The 24,041-nt window shown below is 35.2% G+C and overlaps 1 protein-coding gene across 13 annotated transcripts in view; it reads right to left on the bottom strand.

Annotated features, from left to right (window-relative positions):
• The window catches only part of PHACTR3 (phosphatase and actin regulator 3), a 290,706-nt gene that overhangs the window by 87,072 nt on the left and 179,593 nt on the right, over positions 1-24,041 (bottom strand). For 7 of the 13 annotated variants that reach the window (XM_074288720.1, XM_074288716.1, XM_074288717.1 and 4 more), the window contains 2 exons: positions 6,522-6,728; positions 92-356 (listed from right to left, as the gene is read on the bottom strand). In XM_074288720.1, coding sequence (XP_074144821.1) covers positions 92-356; positions 6,522-6,728 — 472 coding nt within the window. The remainder of the gene's footprint in view (positions 1-91; positions 357-6,521; positions 6,729-24,041) is intronic. The other 6 variants (XM_074288719.1, XM_074288718.1, XM_074288727.1 and 3 more) reach the window with 4 other exon arrangements.

Raw genomic sequence — 24,041 nt, 5'->3', positions numbered from 1 at the left:
CACCCTACTCTTTTTACAAAAGACTTTTTGGAAGTCCAACCTCCCTCCTTCCCAACCAACAAAAAATCTTGATGAATTGAAACCTTATTACCTATCTTGGCGATGTTTAGTTGCCAAAGCTCGGTGGAGTTCCTCGATGACTCTGCTAGGAGGCAGGGGCCGATGGACAGCAGCGAGATGAGGGGACCCTGTGGGTGTGGAATGCTGTCCTCTAAGGTGGGGTTCAGAAATTTTCTGGCCAGAGGCTTGGAAGAGGGTAGCTTGTCCTGAGATTTGGGAGGAACCAATAACTACATAATTCTTCAGGATTGTGGATGGAGGGGATTTCACTGGGACATCTTCTGGGTCACTCCCTGCTGCAAAAGAGGCAAAACAAAGAAAAACACATACCCAGGATGCAAGGTTTGTTGTTTTGGGGTTATGGAACAGTAGATATTCAAACTCAGGAGTGAATTGTGACCTGTAATCACTGCCTATATTATAGTCTTAAAGTATGGAATAGCAAATTCATAGTCTATCCAAGCAAGGCAATCAGAAGGGGAAAGATGGCATATTGCATAGAGAATGGGACATAGGTCAGGAAGGTATGGGATCATGTTTCCTATTTGATAGATGCTTTCTGTGATTCTAAGCAACCTTTCAGTTGCCCTAGGAAGCTATCTAGGATATAAAATGCAAAACAGATGCTGATCTATACTGATAGTTTCTTCACCTGGTTCCTAAAACACTAAAATGACTGAGATTAAATAAAAATGGTAATCAGGAGAGAGACAGAGAGATTCTAGAGATACAAACAGAGGGAGAGACAGAGAGAGAGAAGAGACAGAAACGTACAGACAGAGACACAGAGAGAAAAAGAGAGTGAAAGAAAGACAGAGACAGAGATAGAGAAAGTATTTTCTCTATTCTCTCATATTTTCTCCATCCTGGAATTTGTTCCATTTCCCCAAGTCCAGCCTTTCTTTATTTCTTCTTTATCTCTTCTTCCTTCTCTATTCTTTCTTAAAACAGCCTTCTAAGTGTAGAAGTGCTCCTTTCAGGAGCATTTATTCTGGAGAATAACTCCCCCAGTCAAGACATCTGCCAAGGCCCAGAGCAAAGACTTCATTAAAATTCCTCAATGAATCTCCCCAGAGACTGAAAGAGGGAGGGTAGAATAGGAAAAATCTGTCACATTGCACTGACAAAAAAATGGAGGAAGGGGAGAGAGGGGGAAAAACCAACTTCTGGAAGCAATCTCATCTTTCAATGGAAAGAAAAAGAAAAATCAAACCAAACCACATATCTAACATGAAAAATGAAAAAAGCAGCCTGCTTTAAAGGGTCCTAGGCAAGGAAAGAAAACAGATGATTTGCTCCAAATAGGCTGAACAATTGGCAACTTCACCATGCTTAACTGGTTACTCTCTGCTAGGAAACCTGATACTATGGCCAGCCCAGGACTCAACATTCAGGGAACCTAGACTTGACCACAAACTTCAATGAAGTGAACATCATTAGCAACAGCAGCAGCTCCTTTCTACTTAATTCAACTTTAGAAGTGTCTTGGAATTATTATATTCAAATAAAAATAGTTATAAAAGTAAATATAGTGTTTTTAATTTGGATCAGACAAATTGGGAATTATCTAATTTTTTTGAAGGCTACCATAAAATAATCAACAAGAATTTATTAGGTGCCTACTATTTACCAAGCACTATACAAAAACAAACATTATCCTCAAGAAGCATATCTCCTATTAGAAAAAAATAACACTTACACATTTAAGTATGTAAACAATATATATAAGGAAAAAAAGTGTGTGTGTGTATATATATATATATATATATATATATATATATATATATATATATATATATATATGTATATATACAATCTATACATCTATACAAGGAGACATTAAATTAACATTTGAAGAATAAGAAATGGCTTCATGTAGAAAATGACAACCAAGCTGAATTTTGAAGGAAATTAGTGACTCTAGGATTTGGAGTAGAGTATATGCATTCTAGATATGGACTGTTAGTACAGAGATGGGAGAAACACTATTATTGAAAAAGAAAGTAAACAAACAAACAAACAAACAAAAACAGATTGCTTGGATTTTAGAGTAGATGAAAATGTGTAGTGGGTTAGAAAATGGGCTTGGGATCAAATTGTAAATAGCTTTAAATATCAAATAAAGAAATTTATATTTGCATCTTCAAGGTAATTGGGGACCACTGAAGTTCACAGGGTAACCTGTCATTATAGGGTAGCGACATGCACTTTAGAAAAGTCATTTTGGAAGCTGTGTGCAGAATGAAAGCACCTGTGATGCAAACCATTACTATGGATATTGATGTATTTATAAAATATCTTTAGATTTGTAAAAAGTGAAAATTTTGCATAAAAAATGAACTTATCCACATAAGTACTTGTCTATATAGAAAAAATAGGGTTGGATCAAAAACCAGAAGACTTGGTTTGAATCCTCCATTACCTTTCACTAGCTGAATGGCTTTGAAATAATTAAATGGCTCTGGCTCTCAGTTTCTTTATCTGTAAGATGAAGGGATTGGATTAGCTAAATTCCCTTGCAGTTATAAATATATAATCCTATTTTGCATCCTTTACATGGCCTTTCCCTTTCTTCTTTCTCTCATTCCCAGATACACCAGAAAAGAATAATTCTAATGTAAGAAAAGCTATCAAAATATTATATTAGATGCTCAGTGTGGCAACTGTGTTGTTATCAGGAGCACTCACTATATTAGGAGTTTGAACAAACAATTTTCAGAAGAAAAAAACTCAAAGCTATTAATAGTCAATGAAAAAATGTGCTAAATAATTGCTGATTAGAGAAATATAAATTAAAAAAAACTTCATAAAAGTTTGGATTGGTTAACATGACATAAAGAAAACTAGGTGGTCCAATGAAAAGATTGTTATAAAATGAGCTAGCAAAGAAAATGACAAACCACTCCAGTATTTTTTCCAAGAAAATCCATATAAAGTAATAAAGAGATAGACACGACTGAAAACGACTGAATGACAACAAAGTCTTAACCTGTAATCCTACACTCAATTCTCAATCTTATGATCCTATGAAGTACTCCTTATTCAACCTATGATGCAGGAATATAGTCTATCTCCATAACCCTCTTACCAGAAGGTTATAAAAGATACGGATGGCACAGATGTCTTTGGTAAATGTTGCTGTGTATGACTGTCTTTGTCTGGCACCTAGAACAGCTTCGTGACCAATTAAGGCTTTCATAAAGAAAGGTTTTGTTGATAATATCAACAGTAGTTTAGTGATGAAAATCTGTTAAGGTGACTTTTCTTCCCATTGGTGCCATCTAGTGTTGAGATACTAAAGCAAACACACCTTAATTTTTTTTAACAGTGAAAAGACTGAATCTTTAAGGAGGAAAACAACATACCAACTGAAAGGTGTTCAGAAAAAGAAAGGTGTTTCTTCCACCAGCATTTTTCATGTTAAAGACTCACCTCACTTTTTTATTAAGGAAAGAATAGAATTTAACAATAAAACATCATTTTACTAAGCCTCTGAAAGGTAAAAAATCTATGTAACTAAGCTAAAAATTAAGATACTTCAGTAAGGTAACTAAGTATATTCTCTTTCTCAAGTACTTATACCTTGTCCCCCTCTTTCCCTGCACTAAAACCCTACTCTGTTATCTCATAATAGCACAGAAGAAAGAGGTGGAGCTGATTCTGGCTTTTAAAAAACTATAACAGTAGAATACAAATTTTAAAATTAAATTAAATTTAAAATATTCTGACTTTGAGTCTTAGGAGCCACTGAATATCTCCCTCATTGTAGATGCTCATTACCAGAAAGAAGTTAAGTAATTTTTTTCAGTCATAGAAACTTATCATCTCATCTACTAAAGTATTTACATCAATGAAAGGAGCATGCACATAGATAAAATCATAAAATCTGAAGTACTAAAAAGGCATATTTCAAACAAAATTTTATAACATATAGCTTGGTAGTTAAAAGCTGAGCATTAGAGCCAAGAAGACGGGTTCCAATCCCACCTTTGCCACATATTAGCTGGATATCCATAGGCAAGTCTTCAGTTACACAGAAAACTCTCTAGAAATCATGACTGATTTGCCTATTTGTATCACTGGAAGGTTTGCACATGTTGATGAAATCACAGTTCTAAACACTATTATCCCTGTCCAAAAAATAATACTACTAAGATGAATATTTCATATCACTAATGAACAGGTTGTTTGCTCCTAGAGACTTAGAAAGGGGAAAAAGTAAAGTTTTAGTAATCTATCTTCTGATATACTTATGTCCTTCTCTATCAGTCTAATAATTCATGAAAAACTAGCTTGTGACCCTAGGCAAGTCACTTAACCCCAACTGCTTCAGCAAAAGAAAAATAATTCATGAAAACCCAGAGAAGGAGAAAAAGAGTACTACAAATATTTTTATTACAGCACCTTTCTTTCTTTAATGAATGATCCAATTTACACTGAGTTTATAAAGAAAATAGTTTTGATCAGATAGGAAAGGTCTCTGAGATTTGAAGCCAAAACAGAAGCATCATAGGGAAACTACCTCCATATCTCCTCAAATTATGTTTATTAAAAATGTAACTAGGAAATTTAAGGACCTGGGACAATTTCAGTTGAGTAATAGCAGGGTAGGGATACAGGGAATTGGTTATTGTTGTTTGTTCTTTATTCTCAAAGAAGACCATGACATCAGGGAGGTGATGTCTTGGATTTAAGCAATTAAGGCAAGGTAGCAATTGAAGCAAAGAATCTCCTTTTTCACCTAGTCCAAAAAAAATCTAAATAAATAAATCTGGGAGGAAAAGATCCTCAGGATTTCTGGTCAAAGATAGGTGTCAAAAATAAGGTATCAAATATACTGGCTGGCTGGAAAATATTTAACAAAATAAGTAAAAAATACAATAAAATATAGATGAGATATTTAAAAACTAAGTCAATATGCAGACTATAGGGCTCCCATTTCTATTTGATTTTGACACCACTGGTTTAAGATACATATATGAAGAAAGCAAACTGGAGAATAGTGTTTAAGAGAGTTGAAAAATCAAAGAAAGTGGAAAGGGAAAATCTTCAAAGGGGAAAGAAAAGGTTAAGATACATATATGAAGAAAAAACTGGAGAACAGTGATTAGGATAGTTGAAGAATCAAAGTGGAAAGGGAAAATCTTCAAAGGGGAAAGAAAAAGTTTGGGGTAGAGGAGATGTAGCACAGATGTCTTTGGCTAATGTTGCTGTGTATGAAAGGAAAGCCCTGAGCTTAGTGGAAATGGAGATAGAGGAAGAAAGGGAGAGAGGAAGAGAGAGGGAAAGAGAGAGGAGAGAAAAACAGGAAGAGAGAGAAAAAGGAAGAGAGAGAGGGAAGAGAGAGAGAGTGAAGAGAAAGAGAGAGGAAGAGAGAGAGGAAGAGTATGACCTTGAGATATATGGAAGACAGCATCAAGAATCTGGATAGGATGGGGAGAATTTTAAAAGACTGAGGAACTGTTTGATGGCAGAGGGAGGATGTGAAAGTAGCAGTGGGAAGCAAGTGATATGCCAAATTCTCTTAGCTTTGTATGTCAACAGTGAGAGAGGAACATCCAGTCTTGGAAGGGGTGCCAAGACATGATGTCTCCAGGAAAAAGCTAGATTTCAGCAGGCACCAGAAAATGGAGGTGATGTGTGATATATAAGACTTTTTTTTTAACAATAGAGGAAGGTTCTAAAGGACATCAGGGAAAGGTAGAGCAAAGAAGGTTAGGGATTGGTTGGGAAGTTGCTACAGCAGCTTGTGTGTATACCTTTATCAATGATCCTCAAAACGCCATGTATGACACATCCTCAGGTTAGGCAGTATTTCAAAGCCAGTCCCTGATGTTGTACCCCTTAAGCCCAAGCCCTGAGAGTGGGGCTTGACAGCCATAGTGGGCTATAGAGAGGGGAGAGAGGAAGAATGTAGCCAAAATTCTTGGGGTGTATGGGAAGGAAATGCATCTTGCTCTGGCCGCTCTACAAAGCACTACAGAAAAATCTTTGGCTGTTTCACACTAAGTCTGACTGTGGTATTTTTTTCAATTTGTGTGTATGTTAAATTCCCCACCAATAAACAGTAAGATCTTTGAAGGCGGGCTCTCTTTCATTTTTGTCTTTATATTGCCAATTCCTCATTGTAGGCACTTAATAACATTTGTTGTATTGAACTGAATCAAAATAATTCAATTCAATTCAATTAAAAACATTTAAGGGTCTACTAAGTGCAAGGTTCTATTTGTTAAAGTAAGAACTCCCACCCACACTCCCCCAAATTCCTTTTGGCTTTTTGACTAAAAATAAACAGCTTTACACAAAATTTCCCTTAAAAATGGGAAATTATGGGAATGATTTCCTTGGGTTAGTTTCAGCACATACATGCTGTAAGAGTTCATCATTTCTTCTTCCCTCTCATTCCCTTCCCCGCTCAGGGAGATGAATAAAGGATGAAAAATAGAGAACAAAAAACTAACCTGTTATATTTTTATTGGTTTTATTGGAGACTGACTTCGGTGGTGGGACTGGAAGCCGTGGGGGGCTGGGGAGCTGGGCTGGGTTTCTCTCCATGTGTTTATGGGGGGAGTCTGTGGAGTCAGAAATAGGTAAGGCTTGGGCAGACTCTTCCACAGAGGACAGGCTGACATCCTCTAATTCTTCACTAGATGGTGAAGGCAGCTTGGCTAGTCGAGGGAAGAAAAGATAGGATCATGAAAGCATCCAGTTTATCATTACAAAACCAAGCATGACTAAAAAAATAAAATGAGAGAAGTTTATGGTAGAAGCAGGACCACAATCTTTAAAAAAGTTGAAGACTGAACTAGTTATGATTTTGTTTTTACAAACAAACAAAAAATAAATTATACCAAAGAAATGCCAAAGCAAGAAGAAGCCAAACAACCCATACTGACTGATTAATCCCTCCACCCCAACTTTGCTCACATTATTTTCTATGAATTGAAGAGTAGGGGGACCAGAATCCTTGGCTCAGGCTCAATTCACTGCCTATTGTGACCCATTTTACTATGAGTAAAAGAAAAATTAAGTACTTTGGAAATTCTCCTATACAGAAATTATCTTTCTACTCTTGGTAAGCAGTTCAGTGGTATAGTAGAGAACCCTATTAGATCTGGAGTACAAAAAAAAAAAAAAAAAAAAAAAAAAACAAAACCAGAATCTCTGAGTTCAAATCTAGCCTCAGACATTTTAATTGATCTGAGCAAGTCACTTAAACTTTGACTCCCCCCAGTTTCCTCACCTGTAAAATGAGGATTATGGCAGCATCTACCTTCCAAGGTTATTGTAAGGGTTAAATGAGATATTTGTAAAACACTTTGTAAACCTTAGAGTGTCAAATAAATACAATTATTTGTTGTTGTTACTATTATTATCACTTGCATCTTTTCAAAAGCCATTTTCCACTCTGGACAAACAAAAAGAAAAAAAATGTACTTAAACCAAGGTAAGCATTTTAATCACTTCTTCCAGATATTTCCTGAGAAGTCTCCCCAGCTTCTGTGCCAATGTCTCACTCCTGGGAAGTAGCAAGACAGGCACTTGGTGGCAGAGATGAGAGGGAAGAAGACATTTAAAAGCTTTTTTAGCTGATGTTTATTTTCCAGAAAGGGATGATATGATGAGATTTTCATCTGAATCAAACTGGTCCTTGGGCTCCTGTTTAGAAGTAACTAATTTCCTAAAAACAATTATACTGAGAGTTACTTTACATAATAACTCACCTGAGATCAATTTTTCTACCTGGCACTTGACAGAGCTCAGGGTTTATATTTATTGCCCACGATACTGACTTCTCATCTTTTCAACCAATTGTCTCTACTGATAGGGTATTTTATAAAAGTGATTTCATTATGGATGAATCTAATGCATACTATTTACCTTGAAATGACTGCTGTGAATAACTATACTAAAAGGATGCATGGGCTCTTAGGTGAATATCTGGTGACAGAGGTGTGAGAGATGGATTAACTCAACTATATGAAAACCAAAAGACTTAATTAGGGCAGACCCTAACTCCAAGCCATTGAATTCAAGTATCCCTACTAAAGCAATGCTCAAATTCATTCTAGGTGAATTCCAAGAAACTCTCCCCAAAAGAAAATACAGGATGCTGTACATGTATAGAAAAAGGAACAGGAATTTAAAGTTAGTGTTATAGGCTGTGGGAGGACAGAAGAAGATTTATAAGGGGAAGATCTGAAGAAACTTCATCAAGGTAAAAGAACAGTGAATTTATACAATATCTTACCACTTTTGTTCAGAGAAGTAGCATCTCCTTTTGCTTTGTTGAGCCAAAATGGACAATGAAACTTCTTTAGGAACACAATTAGAAGTCTTGATCTCTACACTACCATATCACCTTGACTCTCTGCAGTATATAAAGAGGATCCACTGGAACAAAGGATTGACTGCTAACACCCTCCATTCCCAAGGGAGGGGGTTCTGACTTCACTTATTTCTCAGTCAGTGTTCTTGAGAATTTTCACTTTTCCAAAGGATTCCTTTGAATTACATCCCACCCTCCAATCTCCAACTGAAGCAAAGGTTTTTAAAGTGAAAGCACAAGGTCCATGTGGAATGGTTCATGGCTGGTTCTTGGACAAATCTCTTATTTCCTTCTTTTTGTTCTTTTTTCTTCTTACCATCCCCACATATTGAGTAGTCTTCCACTTCCCTTCAAAGATTTTCTACAGACTAATTTTAAACCATTTACTTCCTATTTTGATTTCTTCAAGTACTAGATTTCTCCACTCTTTTCCAGTCCAAGATCACTTCTCTTCTAGTGAATCAAATAAATACAAAGGGAAATAATAATCAACAAGTTTTTAAAAGTAATTATTTATTCTTTTTTTTCTTTCTTTTGGTGCCATGGGGTGGGGATAGGATGGGGAGATTGTCCACAACTATAATTGGTTTAGAGAACTCAGTAAAAAAAAAAAAATGAACCAATATAAATTGGGTCTCTCTACAGTTGCCCAGAACACTGAAAGTTAAATATTAAATATATTGTTCAAGGTCCAGCAGCAATAGCTATATAATTCATATAATATATGTATTAGAGAAAGGACCTAAAATCAAGTCTTCCTAACTCTAAGGTTGGTTCCAGGATTGTTGTAGGGATTAAATGAGATCTTTGTAACGTACTTTGCAAACCTCAAAGAACGAAATAAATGCTATAAGTTTTGGCCCTTTTACCCTCTCATAATTTTCATTATTATTACTGATCATCATATTTCAGAATAGTTTATCACATCATAATTTATTGAGAAGTACCATGGAGTGATGGACAGAAAGTCAGTCTTGGAGCCTTTGGTTCAAGCTCTGCCTCTAATATAATATTGACTATGTCTCTGGACAAATCATCTTAGTTTCTCAGTGGTCTAGACCCAGCTTCTTAAACTTCAACCCTATATGGGAGTCTCATAACTGAATATGGGTTTGCAATCTATGATTTGTTACCAGTAGAAGTTTGATCTACATACTTATTTTTACAAACCTATATACCCAGGATCATGTAAAAATTTTGAGGGTGAAAAGAAGTCACTAATGTAAAAAGTTTAAGAAGTTTCTGATCTAGAACAATAGTGTCAAACTCGGAAATAGAACCACTTAACACAAAAAGAACTCTGACAAGCTGCATATTGGTCCTAGGAAACTACATATTAATGTCATCTATGCTCTTTTGTTGTTTTATTTATAATTTCTAATTACATTTTTTAATCTGATTGATCCTACTGAGTAGTGCAAGCCTGCTGGCAGTGTTTGATACCACTTGCTATGGACAATTATTTAAGACTAAGTAGCAGAGAAGGTGTTATCATCAGATAGTTCCCTATATCAGTGAAATCATAGACCTGGTCCTAATTGCTATAGTATTATATTAATTCAAACATACATGCACATTTATATGTACACATATATACATACATATATATGTGTGTATATATATATGTATATATATATATATATCATAGTATATACGAATATAGAAATGAAAAAATAACCAATAATGGGGTGACCACCGGGATTATGAATGCAAAAGTTAGACAGTTGCCTTTGAGGAGTTTATACTTTAGTGGTGGGAGATCACCTTTCACCTGCTAATCTGAGAACAATAATAAATCAATACTATTATTTCTTATAGAAAGATCATAATAATTGACTGCCCTAAGCCTCCATTTGCCATTTCTATGACTTTCCAGACCAAAATTTCCTTCCCTACCATCACTCCTTATATATGTATTATGTAGCTATATTCACAGTCTACATTCTAATATAACACATTTTATATAATAATAGCTAATTCTATATAATGTTTTAAGGAATTTTCTTCTTCATATAAGTATGATTACCTCTATTATTGAAGAAGCAAGATAACATACAAGGATAGCCAACTTAAGAGACTGAGTTCTGTGTTAACACACATTACTTACTCTTCTCAGTGATATAGGCCAGTGGTATCCAACACATGGCCCACAATACTTCCAAGTACAGTCTGAATCTGATTAAAATGTAGTTCCTATATAATTGTAATGTACTGATGGATTAGATTTTTAAAAGAGATATATGAACATAATTGGTTCTATATGTCCATATGCCATCCTAAGGGTTCCTTAAGTATAGTTTAGTGGCTCCTGGTTTTATTTGATTTTGACACCACTGACCTACATGGATAGTTGAAGTTTTCTCATCAGAGTTACCTTTATCCATGAAATCACAGATTCAGTCTCTATCCTATCTCCCCTTCTTTTAAAAAAACAAAATAAACAATAACAACAACAACAACAACCACGTACATGCAGGTCCACAGAGGTAAAGAGTCATATAACACATGATGGAGCAAAGATCTCAACTCAGATCCTGGGATTCCAAAGTCAACATTTTGTCATCTTTAATCTACTGTGCCAACACTTTGGTTTCTATAACTTACTGAAATAACATATATTGATAAAATATAAAATTGTAAGAACACCAATTAAAGTCTTATTCTACCTAGTTTGGGATCTCAAAGGGTTTGTCTAGTATATTCTCACAGACTCTACTAAGCTGCAAAGTATTTTTTGCTAAATCCAGGGACAAATAGGGACCATCATCTCAGTCCCAAATACACTAATATTTATCACCAGAATGTTTGCCATAGGGAAACGGACTTTTGGGGGGCTATAGAAACTTAAGGAACTATGAATTATGTCTATTATCTCTTCAGAGGGATTATCCATATAGATAGAATTAGTAATAATAACAGCTCACATTTATATAATGATTGACAGTTAAAAAAATAATTTTCAGGAGACGCATACATGGCTCTTCATTCCATCTTGTACTGAAACAAATTTTGCAAAAGCCGAAAGCCCCAAGTCCCTACTCTCCTGATAGATGATTGTCTCTCCTGGATAACTATTTTTAGCAAATTACCAGCTATTCTTCATTTTACTTATTCTTTTCCAGCCATCTCTTTGCTGCCCTGGAGAAATTTGTGAACTAGATCAAGAAGGAGAACTGAGGAATGCCCACTGGATTTGCCTCTTAAGAGATCACTGGTTATCTCCTTATCAAATTTCACAATTATCCCACTTCCATAATTAAGAATTGTGAAATTCCCTTATCTGACCATAACTTCCAAACATTCCATACCTATGTATTGAAACTATTTTTGGTCTTCATCATAACCTCTTATCTCTGTATCCCTCAATATTCTCCTAAGCCATCATCCATTCCTTGGTTTTACTATTCTCCCTCTGAATCTTGACTCTACAGTTAACCAAATTCAAACTCTAACTCATCTCCTATTCTTTACTTATTTGATTCTTATCCTACAAACAACTCATTCCCTCTCTTCAACTCTAGACCATTCCATGACTACTTGTCAGATCTAAGGATAAGATAAGTGGTTATGACTAAAGATAAAGAGAGGATTATGGGAGCCAAAATGGATAGTTTTGATTACATGAAATTAAAAAGCTTTTGAACAAACAAAAGTTATGCTGCCAATTAAAATTGAATTAAAAATGAAAACATTAAATTAGATAGAAATTTATTATTAAATATTAAAATTAAAAGGAAAATAGGAGATTGGGGAAGATTGGGGAAAATTTACAGCAAGTTTCTCTGATAAAGGTTCTCATTCCCAAATATGTAGGGAACTGAGCTAAATTTATAAAAAAAAATAAGAGCCATTCCCTAGGAATGGAAGGGAAGGAAGGAAGGAAAGGAAATGAACAGGCAGTTTTCAGATGAAATAATCAAAGTTATCAATATTACATGGAAAAAAAAATGCTCCAAGAAGATTCTGGGAAAATGGCAGAGTATGCCAGAAAACTTTAGGCTTTCCAAATTTCCTCCAAAAAAAAAAAAAAAAAAAAAAAAAGCCCCGCAAAACATTGCCTTAAAGAGAATGTATTACAGCAGAAAAGTCAAATTAAAATAACTGTCCCCGTAAGACAGCTTAAGACTACCCCAGGAAAGACCTAGCTTTTTTAGGCCAAGGGTTGGGCCTGAGTGAAGTAGAAATACTTGCAGGACAGCTCTAAAGAATCAACAAAACACAATCCCTGGGAGCAGCTGGGATTGGGAAGCAGCCTCATCCTTAGAAATTTTCATCTCATGGACAGTATGAGGATCTAAAGACAAAGAGGGAGAAGATTGAAGGGCCTTGCACTATTGAGATATGACAAGCACAGCTGTGCTGACCAGAAAAATCCTAGGCTGGACTGCTACTACTGGGAAAAAACAACTACCACACCCCTGGTGAATGCAGTAGCAGAGGATGGGAGCCTGCTGGCAGGAGAGCAGTATCCCTGGTCTCAGTTCCTTCCAGGAAAAGACTTGGACTAATAAAAGAAGGTGCTATCCACCTTCAGAGAAAGGACAACTGGAAATAAGTATGGGATAGTCTTATATAAATGTGTATGAAAGTATATGTGTAAATATGTGCATGATTATGGATACCTATGTATGTATGTGTGTGTTTAGGTATGATGTATATATAAGGATATGTGTATATATGTGTGTGTATGTATATATATATGCATATATATGTATATGTATAGATATAGATATATCTATATCTATGCTTAATTGTAGCCTTCTTGGGGGTGTTAAGAAGAGGAAAATAAAGTTAAAAGCACACAACAGAGAATAAAAGAAAAGCAAACAAAAGCTCTGAACACAATGTATAGTATTCATTTTACATGCTTTCTTGAAATTTATTACTTTATATTTTGAATCTTCTTATCTGTTCAGATGCATACATGGCAATGGGTTATTTCCTCCTCTTAGTTCGTGTTCAAATTTAAAAGAAAAGAAAGGGAAAATGCTCTAAATCGCTACAGATTAGAGAAATGTAAATTAAAATAATTTTGAGATACCATTTCACACCTTTCAGATTGGCTAACATAACAGAAAAAGAAAATGCTAAATTCTAGAGGGGAAAAATTGGGACATTAATGCACTATTAGAGTTGTAAACTAGTTTAACCATTCTAGAGAACAATTTGGAACTATGTCCAAAGGGCAGAAAACTTTTGACTCAATACTACTACTACTAGATCTTTGTTCCAAAGAAATTAAAAACAAACTTATTTGTACAAAAATTTATAAAAAGGTCTTTTTATCTTGGCAAAGAATCAGGATTCATTCCCATCAATTGAGGATTGGCTGAACAGATTGTAGTATATAATTGTGATAGAATACTATTAAGGTATAAGAATGAAAAGGAAGATGTTTTCAGAAAAACCTTGGCTAAAACTTATATGAATTGATGCAAAGTGAGGTTAGCAGAACTATAGAAATCAGTAAGAGTAATATTGTATAGATAATTAAATGTGAAAGACCTACTCTTGATTTTAAAAAATTCAAGAAAATTTCAAAGGAATAATGAAAAATGCTATCCAACTCCAGAGAGAGAGAGCTGATGAACTCTGAATGCAGATTAAGTTTATTTTTTAACTTTCCTCATTATTATTGTTTTATTTTGTGATTTCTTTTGTAACATGGCTAATGTGGAAACATATTTTGCATGATTTTACATGTATAATGTATAACTTAGCTTGCATTCTCTCAGTGACGTATGAGAATTTGGAACTCAAATATTTTGAGTGTTACAATTTTTTTTACATGTAATTGGGAACACTCAACAAAATAAAACTAATTTTAAAAATAAATGCTTCAATCAACTATCAATCTAAATCTTAACACTGCCAAAGCCTAACTCTGAATTATTCCCACTATCTACCTGCCCTACTCTCATTGATGTACTACTTAACAGAGATGGAGGATGGCAGGCAATGGTACTGTCTGGATGCATCACAAATAGATGTTATCAAGTCTCATCTGGGTCTTCAGCAAAACAAAACTTTTTTTGCTCTCTATCATACTTATTTTCCATTGTGGCTATTTCAAATTTTCTCTTCTTTCCTCAAGTCTCCCATATAAACCTTTTTGCTCTATTTTCTTCCATGAACTCCCCTTTTTCTTCTTTTTAGCAAGGCCAGCTGTGGAAGCTGACGTCATTGCTTTCTTGCACCTGCACTGAAATTATGGTCAGTTATCACAGTACTCTGGAGTATTCAGACCCTCATGGACTGGAGTTGCACTCCCACCGTGGTGGGTAACTCAGCTGCTTTTATCCTTAGCTCTGTGACTAAAGAATTACTATTTGCAGAAACATCTTTCTTCAACTCTCATCCCTATCCACTTCAGCCTTACTCCCCCCCCCCTTTTATTCCATCTGTTGTTATTTCTGGAATACCAAAGCTATTGTTAACAAATTCCCTTTCAGTACACCCCCTTCTCTTATATATTTCCCATATATCTTGACATTTGTGGAAATTGGATTCACGATATAACACTGCATCCCATCTAATACTAGGTGCTCCCTCTCCCATGTAACCTCAATACACTGAGCCAAAAAGAAGAATATGTGTACTCTTTCCTGCTTACAATGCATTGCTTTGCCACCATCATTCAGAAACCTAACTTTGGGCTTTTTCCATCTACTACCTTCCAATGTAACATATGTATTTTTTAGGCTAACTCTGGGAATCGTTTAACAAATCCCTACAGCTAACAGGGAATACAGGACAATATCTGAGACAACTAAGGGCCTTGAAAGTGTGTTCAAGCTAAGTTGTCCCAAAGACCAATTATGAGTACAACAAGAGTTAAAGGCACATAATTTTGTTTAGTCATTTTTCAGTCATGTCTGATTCTTTGTGACCCTTTTGGGGTTTTCAGGGCAAAGACACAGGAGCATTTTAGCATTTCCTTCTGCTCATTTTATGGATGAGGAAACTGAGGCAAACAAGGTTAAGTGACTTTCCCGGAGTCACACAACTACTAAGTGTCAGAGACCAGATTTGAATTCAGGAGAATGAATCAAGCCCAAAACTCTATCCACTTCACTATCTAGCTACTCCTACTACCTTTCTCTCACCAGGCCCATATGCCCTGACCAATTAGTCTTCAGACTCCATGTCTCAGCTGGCATCTTACCCTGGAATTTCCCTCAATGACTAAGTCTTAAGAAATAGTCGATGCCTTCTTAGCTTGGAATATTTCTCCACCATGCCTGCCCCCTTTTCTCTTTGGTAATCTCCCTCGAGAACCTATAGTTTGAAGAGCACTCAAATCTGACCAACCTTCATTCTCTTGGTTCTCCTTCTCGCTTTCTGGATTTTATTATCATCCTTCAGCTGCAGCTGAGTCTCACCCTGGAACTTTCCTTGGCACATGAGCTCTCTTTATCTTGTGAAGATGATCTTCCTCTGACCTTCTCATCCTAGAAAATGCCTCTACCACACCATTCCCCTTCTCTCAATAGTGAGCTCCTACTATGTTTCCATTTTGGGGAGAGGCTCTTGTTGATCAACCATTATTCCTCTCCTGATACCTGCTGTTGATTTTCTTGACTTTATTAACATTATCCCCCCTTGTCAGCTCTTTTGGCTCACAATTATATCCCCAGAAAGTCAGCATATTGTCTAGCTCACAGGAAGTGTTTGTTAAATACTTGCTGCTTTGCCTTAGAAAACATTGTTCGTGAGCTCAGGTAAAAATGCTCTTTTAGAGAAGTGTGACCCTTATATCTAAAAGCACCCATGGAGGTCTTAGTAGCTTTCTTGCTTTTTCACACTTGCTGTGATTCCTAAATCTGGAAAGCTATAATTTATATATGACAAATAACACTGTTAGATATACATGTGCTGCATTTTGTGATTTGTTTTCAACATTAGTGACATGGAGGTAAAATATGACACAACCATTCCACTAATGAGCCTACCCTGCTAAATGATGGAGAATGGGCAAGAGGTCCTAATCACCTCCCCAACCCTTAGGACAAGCCCTACGAACCTTAGACACTTGGTCTACTACATAACATATATAAAAAGGATTGAGATCTCTAAGGCATTCTCTCAACATCAGTTATTATTTTATTCCTCACAATATAGTGTCTCACCTGACCTATTGTGACCACCTTCTAATTGATCTCCCTAGTTCCAGTGTCTACTTTCTCTAATATCCTAAAAAAAATCCCCACAAATGCCAAATCAATTTTCCTAAAACTTATCAGACCAAAAAATGTCTTTCCTGCTCATAAATCTTCAATGGCTCCTTTACAATTTACTCTTTCTACTGGAATTTAGAGTCCTTTTTACAATCTGTCATCCCTTTCTTTCAACATTTCATATGATTTTTCTTCATCCATTCTATATTTCAGCTAAATTGGCCTATTGCTTTTAAAAATATTATTTATTTAGTTTTTTTTCATATACATTCATTTTTTACATGATTCCACATTTTACATGAGTCATATTGGGAGAGAAAAATCAAACAAAACCACAAAAAGAAGGGGGAAAAAAATAAAAACAGTATGCTATGATCTGCATTCAGTTTCCATAGTTCCCTCTCTCTGTCTCTGTCTCTGGATATTGATGGTATTTTCTACTCAAAGTTTATTGGAATTGCCTTGGATCACTGACTTGCTGAGAACTAAATCTATTATTTCTGATCATTATGCAATCTTGCTGTTGCTGTATATAATATCTCTTGGTGCTGCTCACTTCACTCAGTATCAGTTCATGTAGGTCTTTCCAAGATTTTCTGAAATCAACAGTTTCATTATTTCTTATAGAACAATAATATTCCCTTTTATTCGTATATCATAACTTATTCAGCCATTCCCCAATTGATTCTTTGCCACCCCAAATAGAGCTACTACAAACATTTTTGCACATGTACATTCTTTTTCCTTTTTTATATCTCTTTGGGGTACAGACCCAGTTGTGGCACTGCTAGATCAAAGGATATGCACAGTTTTATAGTTGGTCCACTACTTTTTGAACTTCACATTCATCTCTTTCTTATATCTTTTTCTATAGGTTGTCTCCTATCCCTGAAATGATTTCCCTTCTTAATTCTAATTCTTAGAATTCTTTCAAGGCTTAGCTCAGCTGCTATCTCCTACATATTATGTTCTTCCCTGACTCTCTCCATGTAAGTATTTTCTCCTTCCTAATTTCTTTCTGTTTACTATTCAAATCATGTTGCATACAAAGACCTTAGAAAATAGGGACTATTGTTTTTTGTCCTTGTATCTATAGTATCTAGGAGAGTACCTTATTTGTAGAAAGCACTTAAATTTCTTGAGCTGAATTAAACTCAAGTAACCAGCCTACTTGGGAATCCATGACAAAGAAGAAAACAAGGGATGAAGAAACAAAATTCTTATTTTAGGCAAAGATTTTAGAGAAATATAGGTAGATCACATGGACAAAAATTTTATAGAAGGATCTTCCTGGGAAAGATTGGAAACTCTGAGACAAAAATTGAAAAAAATCAATATAAATGGTTTTTATTAGGAGGAAAATGGAAAATTGTACAAAGAAACTGATGTGGATCAACGGGACTCATGAACAATTTGAAAGAAATGTATTCAAGATGAAGCAAGGGAAAATAACAGCATGAAAACAAATGGGTAGCATCAAAGAATATTGCCAAGAATACTAAAGTGCCGAATAAACTGATACTGGTAAAGAATGCCAAAGACAAGCAAACGAAAGAGATTTATTTTACTTATATTCGGGGGTAGGGAAGAAATATCAGAGAAGGATGTCAAAGACTTTTGCTCGACATGAATAGAACAGTTTTAAAGAATGAAAGAACTAAACAACTTGTATTTTCTTTTTTCTCTACCAGGAGAACAGAACTTGAAATGTAAAGGATAAACAAAACTAAAAAATAGTTTATAGGTAACTAAAACCCAAGATAAATAAGGGGATAGCAAGAGAGCACTTGGCTGTATGAAATAAGCTAAAGTTACCAATTCCAGACAAATTATATACCTGGAAAATGAAAGAACTGGTGATTGTGATTGCTTAACTATATCAATTTGTATGATGTTAAACAATGCAATATAAATTGTAGAAAAATCCAAATGTGCAGGGAACCTGAGTCACCAATCAGTAACTACAGGGTTGGGCAACAGTTTGATACATTATCTACCCTTCCCTAAGGGGCTTACATTAAAAATAAGCAATTATCATCGATCCACCAGTACTTAAGTGGCTTTCCCCAAAATTTCAGCCTGAGACCTCCTTCTCCTTTCCCTATATTATGGTATTTTTAGTCTATCTCATCTATTCACATGGATTCTTGTAATCTCTATCCAAATGACTCTAAAAAAAACTCCATATCCAGTTTCAATTTTTCTTCTGAAATTTATTCTTGCATCACCTGTCCATAGACCATCTACATGTTGACACAGCATCAGCAGCTCAAATTTAATACTTATAAAAGCGATCTGAAGAGTTCACTGAACTTGAACTTTCTTCAAACTTCTCTACTTCTGTTGAGGATTTCCACGCTATCACCACCTCACTTCCCAGTCATGCAGGTCAGTTCACCTACTCATTCTTCAGTTTCCTCCATATCTTGCTCCCTGGATCCAATTAGTCACTACTATCTTCACAACCTATTTTTAAAATTCATCTTCTTTTCTTCATATAGCCACCATCCTGGGAAAGGCCTTCATCACCCCTCGAATGATGACTCTAATACCTTTCTGATTTGTTTGCTCTATTTCTAGTCTTTCATTTTTCTAATCCCTACTCCACCTAGCTATTTCCTACCCAGTCAAAATCAACCCAATTGTATCACTCCCTTGTTCAAAATCGTTCAGTATGTTCCTATTATTTTTAGGATAAATTAAAGACTTTTCTTGGTCTGAGACTTAAGGCCCTTAACATTATATATATATATAATGTTAAGGGCCTTAAACCTATACATACATACATATGTATGTGTGTATATATATATATATATATATATATATATATATATATATATATATATATATATATATATATATATACATATATATATATATATATATATATATATATATATATATATATATATGAACTACCTTTCCAGTATCAATTCATATAATACTACTTTTAGGCACTGTGGGTACCAATAAATTTGATTTACCAGTTTGTTTCCTAAGTATGACAATCATTTCATTTTTTGTTTCAGAACAGGTCTTTACCCAAAGCCAGAATAAACTTCCTTTTTATTTATGCCTCTCAAAATTCTTATCTTCCTGAAAGGTTTAGCTCAGGTGTTACATTCTCCATTTAACCTTTCTAGATCTCCCATTCTTGATACTGTGTTCCAAAATTATATTGTGATATATTTATCTATACTTTATATACTATCAGCTCTTTAGAATATAAACTTTTTGAGCTTAGGACTGTTACTTTGGAACTTAGTTAATTATATAGCTATAAAATATGAACTGATGACATACTTTAGCTCCAGGCTACTTTTCCAGTCTTAGTATACACGATTCTATAGTCCAGCCATACTGGTCTAACTTGCTGTAGTAAACTAAGATTAGCTCATACTTGTATTTGAACATTAACAGATGCTAAATGAACAGAATTTCCTTATTTTGGTTTAGTTTCCCTTCTAATCAGATGACTGCAGATCATTTCATTTTATCTTCTTGAGTTCTGACTGTAAACTTAACCATTTAAATTTAAATAATGACAGACATTTTTATAGTACTTAAAGGTTCATAAAACATTTTATAAATACTATTTCCCAATACCTTTGTGAGATAGGTGCTATTATCTTGAAGATTAAGAAACTGGAATTTAAGACCAGGGATTGATTTGTCCAGGGCTACAGAGCTATGAATGCCAAATTTCGACTCATGTTTTCCTTACAATAAATTCAAAACTCCATCCACTATGACAAAGTCACCTTTTTTTTTTTCAACTGAGGAACTCTGGCCATGGAAATGCTGCCTTTCCTTTCTCTATTCTTCCCTTCCTTGTCCATCCCCACCATACCTCATTCTTCAGGGTTTTAGAATTCTGGATTCCAGTGCAACTGCTTTAGAAACATAATTTCTTAGGGTTTCTGTGTATGTTATTGTCATTTTTTAAAAACTAGGTCAACTTTATTTATCAGAGGCATCTAAAGCACAGAATCACTTAAGATTCAAGAAAAGAACAAATAAAAATAGTGGGAAAGAGGAAGAAATTTGTAAGATAATTGTCAAAAAACCCATTCTATTCCTCTTTTATTAATTATACACAAATCTACTCTTTTAGGGAACTTCCAATTCAACTTTTATAAAAACTAATAAAATGCTTTCCATCCCTCCACCTGAAATGTCCTCTTCCCCTTCCCATTCTCAAAAATCTTACCCAAATTTCAAGGTTTAGTTGAAATGCTATCCCTTCCATAAAGCTTTCTTTGGTCCCCACTAGTCAAAGGTGGTTTCTTTCTCCCCTTTCTCTGAACTTCTGCCACACTTTGCTTCAATCTTCTCACATTTTACTTCCCTCTATATAGTCCAGTGATACTGGCCTCCTTACCATTCCTTGACCAAGAAGCTCCATCACCCAACTTTACTCTGGCTCTCCTCCATGCCTCAAATGCTCTCTCTAATCTCATTTTACCTCCTGGCTTTCCATCACTTTGACTCTCATTGATTGACCATTGTTGGGTCATTGTTGGGGCCCTGATTGGCTCAGAGTGAATGTAAATAGCACTTGTTGCTGTTTTGGCCAGAAACCCTCCTACCCAGGTTGAGATAAACATCACATATACATGTGTATATGTGTGTATGTATTTGGGTTTTTGTTTTTATGTTTTTAACTAAGTAAAAAAAGGTCATTCTCTGCCTCATTTCTTACCTAATCTTAAAACCTGATGGGGTCAGTGAAAATGAAGCCTATTAAAGACCTTAGCTTAAAAAACTTAAGCTCTTCCACTGCATCCAGGTCTATCTTCTATCATCCTGATCTGTATCTTGCCACTAGCCTCAGAGGGTCTAGAAGAAAAAGTGAGACTGGTGACTTTGCACAGCTCTCCCTCTCTTAAATCCAATTCACTTACATGTCATAGCATCACTTCTTGGTTCTCTGAGAATGAAGCACAAACAACAGCTTCTCAACTAAGATCCTACATTTCACAAGAAGTCATTCCCTGTCCTCCTTAATGCTAGAGTGTCCTTTTGAGTTTATCTTCCATCTATCTTGGATATCTCTTGTACACATAGTTGTCGGGAACATTGTCTCATCCATTAAATGAGAGCTACTTGAGGGCAGGTACTATTTCTGTCTTTGCCTTCTTTGCATTCCTGGCACTTAACTTGGTGTCTGGAAAATGGTAAGTGCTTGATAAATGGCTGTTAATTGCCTGACTGACTTTATATCCTTTGACATTGGCTATGTCCTGCTATTGTATGAGAATTATTTCCGCATATATCTTATCTTCTTATTCTATGATAAGCTTCTAAAGGCACTGTATATTTTTCATCTTTCCTCCATAGCCCTATTGAGCACAAATGGGCATTCAATAAATGCTTGTTAAATGAATGCATGGTTGGAAGAAAGAAGGGATGAGATGACACTACTTTTCTGAGATATGTCATAAATGTGATATTATAAAAAAATCTGTCTTTCTTAACATGTCTTTGACATCTTTATTCCTAAGTTAAATGTGCTCTTTTGCAACTGAAGGTGGAGAAGGGAGGGATTTCTTTACTTTTAGGGCCTTAGGAAGCATTTGAGTTAAAATTCCTGATTGCCTATGTGAAGCTTTTTCCCAGAGGTATAAGCTAAAAATAGAAATTCTCTGAATATCAATATCTTCCTCTATAAGATGTGATTCATTGATCTCTAAGGATTTTGAATTAAAGAGATCAGAGAAAATCACCAGTTCCAACTTTACCATTTTGCAGCTAATAAAGTAGAGGATGAGATTAATTGATTTAATCAGAGTCACACAGGTGGGAAGAGACAGAGCCAAGCCACTTGACTGCAAATCCAGTGTTCTTTCCACTAGCCCACCCTGTTTCCTCTTTTCTATGTCTCACAATCTATGATGCTATGAGCTTTCCATAACATTCTAGCAGCTACTCAATCACAGATGTTTGAAAGAAAGAGAAATGGCGGAAATATTGTGGGCTTAAAAGTCCCAGCCCTTCCTTAACATTAAAATAAAGTACAAGAACAAAGATCATTTGGGACATTCTTTTTGGGTGGTCTTCATCCCTAAGAGGATGTGATTTCATACATTTACATATAGAAATAATAGCAGCAATAAAATCATCCATTTATATGTGTATAGCACTTTAAAAGACATTTTCCATAAATTATCTCATTTTCATAGATCTCAATCATCAACCTGCAGACATTTGTTATGCTCCTACAATGTGCCAAGTACTGGTAATAAAAAGACAAAAAAGAAACATTCTTCCCTCAAGGGAATATTTTATGTTTTATAAGGAAAATAATAAGGGGTATATTCCAGTCATAAGAGACAGCCAATACAAAGGCACATCAAGTGGACCACAAAGAATGAACCATAGAATAAAGTATAATGAGGCTGGAAAGGTGGCCTGGAGCCAAAACATGTCATCAGTACACATTGCTATAGATGTATAATGAACTAAACCAAACTTTAAAAGAATTGTATTTAGGAGACTGCATTGTACTTCTAATGTTCCTCAACTGCTCCCCAACACAAATTCTCATCTTTGGAATGCATATGTTCTCTTGGTAATTCTGGAGCTGTTGTGTATTTTCAATGCTACACATTTTGCTGAATCAAAAACTCAGGTGGTCTAAAGAGGAATGAAGAAATCCATATAGAACATGCCTAGAAGCATGTAGGCTGCTGCCTGCTTCTAAAAAGTGATTCATGTTTATCATGTATGAGCATTAGACAGGTGAACTGTCATTTAGCAAAAGAAGAAGATAAGAGGCAGGAAGTCCCAGTGTTGATATGGTATCCATGAAATATGAAAAGTCCTATAGGATTGCACTGTGTATAATCTATGTGAAAAACATGGATGATGATGGCCCAGAAAAAGGTAAAAAGAGGTTATAAATAATAGTCACTGGTTAAAAACTGGGAACAAAGAACTCATTTCTCTGCTGCTTACTGAATATTCTAGAGCAGGGGTCAATAAACTGTGGTGTGTGAACCATATCCAATCCGTTGCCCATTTGTGTATTGCCTGGAAAATGTAAAACCCATTCTTAGCTAACAAACCATAGCAAAAACATGCAGTGGACAGATTTGGCCCAAGGGCTATGATTTGCTGATCCTAGTTCTCAAACATATATTTTGTTTGCCATGTTTGGCAAACAAAAAAACTTCCTTCAAAGGGGGAAAAACCTCTTATGGAGGGATATGCTATCTTTTGACATAATATTTTCATATATGAGAAACATAGCAAAGTTTATTAAGACAGAAGACAGTGCCTTAGAGTGTAAAGGAAGAGATAAAAAGAGGTTCAGATCATACTGGAGCCAATCATAAAATGATTAATTTTTGTCTTTTACTTGTTATCAGAAAAAGGGGATAGCTTGAAAATAGTTTTTTTAATTATACAAATTTGTGTAAAGCCAGACAAAGTAATATACTAATGAAGTTAGGAACAGGTGGACACCAACATAT

The sequence above is a fragment of the Sminthopsis crassicaudata genome, chromosome 2 (assembly GCF_048593235.1).
Source record: "Sminthopsis crassicaudata isolate SCR6 chromosome 2, ASM4859323v1, whole genome shotgun sequence".
Lineage (NCBI taxonomy): Eukaryota > Metazoa > Chordata > Mammalia > Dasyuromorphia > Dasyuridae > Sminthopsis > Sminthopsis crassicaudata.
The sequence above is the reverse complement of the archived record's forward strand: the minus strand, read 5'-3'. Positions and strand labels throughout refer to the sequence as shown.